The sequence below is a fragment of the Penaeus chinensis genome, unplaced genomic scaffold (genome assembly GCF_019202785.1).
Source record: "Penaeus chinensis breed Huanghai No. 1 unplaced genomic scaffold, ASM1920278v2 CTG_3216, whole genome shotgun sequence".
NCBI lineage: Eukaryota > Metazoa > Arthropoda > Malacostraca > Decapoda > Penaeidae > Penaeus > Penaeus chinensis.
In genome coordinates, this window is record NW_025918140.1 from 1 (window position 1) to 7500 (window position 7500).

The window sequence follows — 7500 nt, forward strand, 5'->3', positions numbered from 1 at the left end:
GGTGGGTAGTCTTCCCAGCTCTTCCTTTTTCTTTTTCTTTTTCTTTTCGGCTTTTCGCATGGGGGGGGGCCAGTCCGCGCACCCACACGCTCTCTCCTCTCCTTATTCTTCCCTCTCGAGCTCTCGCCGCGCTGCTCTCCCGCCCGCCCTGCCTGCCTGCCCTGCCCCGCAGAGGGGGAGGGAGGGAGGGTGGGAGGGGCTTGGAGAGAGGCGGCAAAGAGTTTGGAAAGAAAGAGGGGGGAGCGGGGTGGAGGCGGACCGCCGCCGGATGGCTTGCTTCTTCGTCAGGGTGCGCCGCACGCAGGGGTGGGAGAGGACGAGCATTGCCGGGCCAGAGCAACGGCCGCGGCAGGCTCCCACCCGGGCGCGAGCCCTCTCTCGTGTTGCTTTGCAATTTTCGCTTTTGCCATCGTCATCGTCATCGCCACCGTCGTCGTCGCCGTCAGCAGCAGCGAGAGGGGGGATGGGGGAAGAAGAAAGGCGCGGACGGGGGGCAGCCGCGCCCTGCGGCACAGCTGCCCGCCCTTCCCTCCTTGCTTGCTTCCTTGCTTCCCACTCCTCCCCTTCGCAGGACCGAACCAACGAACGGACGGACGAACGGGGATTTGGGGGCTCGAGGGCCCAGCCTCACCCCGGCCCGCACGCGCGCGCGGGGACGCGGCGCGTGAAGGGGATGGGGGAGGGGAGTGTGATTGCCGGGGGTTTCTTTCTCTCTCGCCGCAAGGGTGTCACGACCCGGGATCTAGCTCGACGCTATCGGCAGGACGTGGCCGAAGCGAGAAGAACCGCGGGGGCTCGACCGTCGCGAGGGGGAGGCCGCGCGGGGGCGGCACTCGGAAACCATTCCGAACGTCTAGACGGGAGCGGTCGCCTGTGTGAAGGGCAGGGCCACAAGCCGACCGAGAAGCGGGGCGGCACGGGGAATGGTTACCCCGGCGACCCCCGGCCGGCTGCGTGGCGCGAGCCCGCGACCTTTGCTGTGCGCTGCGGGAAGGCAGGCAAGGGAAGAGGTGCTCTCCTTCTTGCCTGCTGCCGACCCGAACACAACGGGAGGAGTCGGGTTCAGGGAGAGAGGGAGGGTCGAGGAGAAGGATGAGGAAAAGGGGTGGGGGGGGGGGGGGGGGAAGGGACCGGAGGCGCGCTGGCAAGGCGCCTCCTTATAGCTGGCAAAACGGCCGTTCGGCCAACACCACCGCAGACAGGGGCCGCCTCTGCCCGCCCGTCAGGCAGGACACGCCCTCCAGGGGCCCGAAGGCGCAGGGGCGGCCCGCCGGCCTCGCTTCGCGACGCTTCGCTCCCCGAGCCCCGTGCCTCGGCCCCGGCCTCGGCGGGCTCTGAGGATGCGGCGGCCCAGGGGGGAGGGACCGACCACGGCCTGGCCGAGAAGCCCGGCCGGGGACGGCGGGGAGGAGCGGCGGGCCGCGCTCGGGGTGCCCGACGGCGCGCGCGAACGGAGGGAGGCCGCCCGGGCTGGCCGGCGCCGCGCGCCGCCCGCCCGCCCGCCGACCGCCAGCGACCCGTCCGTCCCCTTATAGTTGTCGCCGCGGCCGTTCCGCCCCCAACACCGCAGACAGGGCGCGCTCCCGCCCGCCCGTCAGGGCGCACGCCCCCTCGCAGCCCCCGACGGCCGCGGGGGCGCTGCAAGCCTCGCGTCAGGCGGGGGTGCGGAGCCCGGGGCTTCGGCCTGAAGGGGGTTGCGGCACCGGGCGCCAGCGGCCGGCAGGGACAGCGGGGCCGGCGGCCGAACGGAGCCGGGGCTCCGGGACGCCCTCGCTCTGCCGCTTCTCCCGGCCACCGGGCAGGCAGATTTGCCGCCAAGGGGAAGGGGGGAAGGGCGCGGAGGCCCTGCCTGCTCGCCCGCTCCGGCACCGGGCGCCAGCGGCCGGCAGGGACAGCGGGGCCGGCGGCCGAACGGAGCCGGGGCTCCGGGACGCCCTCGCTCTGCCGCTTCTCCCGGCCACCGGGCAGGCAGATTTGCCGCCAAGGGGAAGGGGGGAAGGGCGCGGAGGCCCTGCCTGCTCGCTCGCTCCGGCACCGGGCGCCAGCGGCCGGCAGGGACAGCGGGGCCGGCGGCCGAACGGAGCCGGGGCTCCGGGACGCCCTCGCTCTGCCGCTTCTCCCGGCCACCGGGCAGGCAGATTTGCCGCCAAGGGGAAGGGGGGAAGGGCGCGGAGGCCCTGCCTGCTCGCCCGCTCGCCCGCTCCGGCACCGGGCGCCAGCGGCTGCCAGGGACAGCGGGGCCGGCGGCCGAACGGAGCCGGGGCTCCGGGACGCCCTCGCTCTGCCGCTTCTCCCGGCCACCGGGCAGGCAGATTTGCCGCCAAGGGGAAGGGGGGAAGGGCGCGGAGGCCCTGCCTGCTCGCCCGCTCGCCCGCTCCGGCACCGGGCGCCAGCGGCTGCCAGGGACAGCGGGGCCGGCCGCCGAACGGAGCCGGGGCTCCGGGACGCCCTCGCTCTGCCGCTTCTCCCGGCCACGGGGGCAGGCAGATTTGCCGCCAAGGGGAAGGGGGAAGGGCGCGGAGGCCCTGCCTGCTCGCCCGCTCGCCCGCTCCGGCACCGGCGCCAGCGGCTGCCAGGGACAGCGGGGCCGGCCGCCGAACGGAGCCGGGGCTCCGGGACGCCCTCGCTCTGCCGCTTCTCCAGTGACTATCTTGTGCTAATTCACCCCTGGTGCATGACAGTTTTGGCTCGGATAGTTCGTCCTCCAACACTTCACTGACGGCACTCCTGATGACTCCCGTGTTTTATTTAGTGTATTTGTGATATATAGCGTGAACAATATAATTTATGAAAATACAATTGTTTTAATAAGCCCGAGATAATCTATATCCCAGAGGATACCAGAATAAAAGAACCAAAGGTTTCTGCTTATAAGAACAAAGCAAAGAAACCACTGACATATATATACATATATATATATTTATATATATATGTATGTATACTGTGTACATGAGCACGTTATAGCCACGCGGCTGCTTGCGGGCCGCTTGCTGCCACGTGGCTTCTCGAGGGCTTACCCAAGCCGACCGGCGGTGGCGTCCCCACGCTAATCCCGGGTATATAAGGCCAAGGTTGACCCAGGTCACAGAGAGTGCCTGCCTAGCGATTGTCCGGTCAAGGTAGTGTAGCGCCCACCCTTTCTATGCGCCTTAGCAAAGACCCTTTGCTCTGGGAACCACTCAAGACTTTATCCAGAAGGGCACTATCTGTTATTACCAATGTGTGGTTTCTCCAAAAGTTATCTTTAGACTTTTTTTTTTTTTACCCACACTATAAAAGAAGAATCATACAGGTTCTTAATGATCTAACTTCAGCCTTAGAGGTAACTGAGAGAAGGGGTAATATCAAAACACTTAATGAGCTTAGAAATTTTAGTTGACATATGGAGTCATAAATCATAATACTTTTACAATAAAATAAACATACATTTACCAAAATGTCCCAGTACTCCTAACTGTCACTCTTTACATTAGTTGTTCTTCTCAGCTATCTTCTTTCCTTTTCTTCATCGATTTCCTGGGCTCCCAAAGATGTTATTTTCTTTCATTCTTGTGCACAGCACCACGGACGAATAAATCCAATCTTCAGCAAATCCAAATAAACCAGAAAAAAATAAAATAAAATAAAAAACCATTCCTAGAAAAGAAACAATTATTCTAGTTTAGGAATAATAATTATAGTATTTTTTTGACTTAATTAACATCCTTTTAATAGTATACAATTATAAATGTTAAGAACACTTACTCTTTGAATGGGTTTTAAATTCTTAATAATAATAAGAGAGACACATCGGGATGTTCAAGTGCCATGTGCCGGCCACGAGCTGTGAAGAAGACATACTCTTTATCTCTAATTTCCATTTTGACCTCAAATAGTTACTTTCTTTTGTTCTATAAATCAAAATGTATAGTATTTTATGATTTTATTAGTATATAATTACGGCTGAATATTCTTTCTTACCTCGGATATTTTACGATAATCTAAAACACTTTCAGGCTGTTGTATGGCACTCTTCTCTGATCTCTCTCTCTCTCTCTCACGCTCTCTCTCTCTCTCTCTCTCTCTCTCTCTTTCTCTCTCTCTCTATGATTATAGCTATAGTATCAGGTTTAATACTGTATACTTTGTAGGGTAAACTATTATATTTTACAATTTCCTAATCTTAGTAAAAAAAAAAAAAAAAAAAAAAAAAAAAAAAAAGATAATATAGAAATATATAGACTTTATGTAACACTAATGAAATAAAGTATCATCTTCTAGAAAAATAATTAAGAACTTTTATCTTACATAGCTAAAGACAAAAATTGAGGTATACATAAGTAATACATATGCATAGAGACCAAGTGAGGTATACACAGGGTGGTTTCTAGACGAATTTTTGGGTCATTCTAACTTCACATCCCTTGTGCTCATTATGCCTTCCGCCTCCCACTGGGCTGACCGCGACTACCCGCACCGCGCTTTTGCCAGACCTTGTCGTATTGCCATATATCTGTGTTGCTTGCACTCTTCTAAATAAAGAGTCAAAGACATCAGCCCCTTATGCTACTCCTGCTTAACCAAATGTTTAATACGTCTATATAGCCTTTACGATATATATATATATATATATATATATATATATATATATATGTATATGTGTGTGTGTGTGTGTGTTGCAATGAATATTCTTGGTGTGAATGCAACCCTACAGTAAGCGACGAAGTGACCCTGAGGGAGTCAACTATCGCAATGCTTGTATTTGTTAATGGGGCTTTTCGTGTCGGAGCGGGCCGAGCGGTAAGAACCCTCCGAAGGCGCGGTGGGCCAGGGATAAATATGGTAAAATCAAAATAAAAGCTTAGGACTAAAAACAAAGTTAAAGGACTAAAATAAAGATACAAGGTCGCTGGGGATGCTTTTAAATGCATATGGTAATGTTTATTTCTTTCTTTACAATCAATATGAGATGAGGTTCACTAGAGCTTCGCAGGAGTTGCCAGAACGAGGTCGAAAGCGACAACGAACTTAGGAGCTCCGATACCTGACTTTTCTTCAGGGTTGACCCCCAAAGCCTTTTCGTCTAATAGATGCCACAAGGCAGTGGACTGTTTTGTATAGGACGAACTCCCATAGCTTTTGACCATACAGGTGATGAACTACAAGGCAGCAGTGAAACACCACCGTTGTATCACAGTAAGACTAGCCCAATATCTGTGTACGTTTGTGTGTGTGAACACACACACGCATCGCCCATACGCACGGATTTGAAAATATTGAGTCAATCTAATGTAGATATGAAAGTAGTGCCGGACTGCTGCCTTGTAGTTCAATCCCTGAAAGGTCAAAGGCTATGGGGGTTCACCCTATACAAAACTGCTGCCTTGTAGATCAGTTCGTGTAAGGTCAAAGGTTATGGGAGATCACCATATATAATATAATCCGCTGTTTTTTTTTTTTTTTTTTTTTTGGTATCCATAAAATGGTAAGGATTCGCGATACACACACACACACACACACACACATATATATATATATATATATATATATGTTTATACATATATCTATATATATATATACATGTATGTATACATATTCCTATGTTTATATACATATAAATGTAGATATTGATATATTTATATATATACATATATATATACCTAAACATTTATATATATATAAGTGTATATATGCATGTATGAATATAAATACATACATACACATGTATATATATATATATATATATATATATATATATATATATTATGTATATATATATATGTATATATATACATACATACACCTATATATTTAAATACATAAGTACACACATATATGTTTATGTGTGTGTGTGTGTGTGTATATACATATATATATATACCTATATATTTAAATATGTAGGTGTATGTGTGTGTGTGTGTATTAATATATATCGATATATATAAATAAATATACCTATATATTCAAATAAATAGGTGTATGTAGGTATGTATACATATATACATATGCAAATAAATATTCATGTATATATACATATCAATACATGTATATGCGTGTATGTGTGTATGTATATATATATATATATATATATATATATATATATATATACATATATATACATATGCATATATATGTATACATATATATATAAATATATTAATATGCATACATAAATACACCTATGTGTGTGTGTGTGTGTGTGTGTGTGTATGTGTGTGTGTGTGTGTGTGTTTGACTATTTGTATATATATGAATTTATATAAATATATATACATATATGTATATGTAATTACATATATATACATATAAATATATATATAGAAACGTAAATATAGACATATATATTGACATATATAAGCATATATACATATATACATATATACACATATACAAATATATATATACATATATACACATATATAGCAAATATATATACATATATACACATATATACAAATATATATACATATATAAACATAAATAAATACATACATATGCCTATATACTCATATATATCTATATATATCCATATATATATAATATACATTTATATACACATATATACATATACAAATATATATACGTTTACATATATGTACATATATAGAAACTAGCTAAATATATGTAATTACACATATATATGACTATATATGCATATGTATGATTATATTTGTGGGCATATATATGTATATTTATGTACATATATATGTACAAATATACACAACTGAACATATTTATTCTTACATATATATACCCATTTGCAAATATATACATATATAAACATATACATAAATATTAATATATATAAATGTATATTTACATAGATACACATATATGCATATATATTCCTGTATGTATATACCTATATATACATACACATATGTATACATGCATATATTGATATGCATATATTTACTTATGTATGTAAACCTTACCAGCCTTAACAATCCTCCTCCCCCTAAAAAACTCACCAGCAACGTCGAAAATAAATTGAGGGGGAGGGGGGCTGTCCCTTATGCCCAGCTAGTGAGGCAGGCCAGCCTGACCGGACAAGCGGTCAGTCTGAAGTGACTCTAGCTGACCTGGGTCATCCTGAGCCTTAAGTACTGGTGAGTGGCGTGGGGCACGCCCTGTTGGACCGGCTGGCTTGGGCCAGCATGGCCACGCCACGTTGTAGCTAACCACGTGGGAGCTATTTATACATACTTATATACTTATACACATATCTACATATGTATCCATATATTTACATAGATATCCATATATATAAACATATATCCATATATATATATATGCATATACATATATACATACACACATATATTTATACACATATATATGTGTGTATACATAAACATAATATACATATGTATATATATATACATATGTAAATATACATATATATATATACTGTTAAGGTTTCCGTATTTCCTCTTTTTATTATTTCAATTGATCCTTAGATGAGTGGGTATTTCTCCAGGATAATTATATTAGCAGGACACATTTCATCGATATATTTAC

The 7500-nt window shown here is 46.9% G+C and overlaps 2 protein-coding genes across 2 annotated transcripts; one reads left to right on the plus strand and one right to left on the minus strand.

Annotated features, from left to right (window-relative positions):
* Nucleotides 1-147: 147 nt before the first annotated feature.
* LOC125024682 lies at nucleotides 148-1111 on the plus strand (the record flags this gene model as incomplete). The annotated part of the gene is given in 1 exon segment (XM_047612481.1): nucleotides 148-1111. A coding segment is annotated over 1 exon segment (828 nt). The 3' UTR covers nucleotides 1097-1111.
* Nucleotides 1112-1594: 483 nt separating this feature from the next.
* On the minus strand, nucleotides 1595-3860 carry LOC125024681 (collagen alpha-1(I) chain-like). The gene is made up of 3 exons (XM_047612480.1): nucleotides 3841-3860; nucleotides 2943-3099; nucleotides 1595-2656 (listed from the first exon to the last, which is right to left on the minus strand). The coding sequence occupies exons 1-3, from the start codon at nucleotides 3858-3860 to the stop codon at nucleotides 1595-1597; spliced, it is 1239 nt and encodes a 412-aa protein (XP_047468436.1).
* Nucleotides 3861-7500: the final 3640 nt, after the last annotated feature.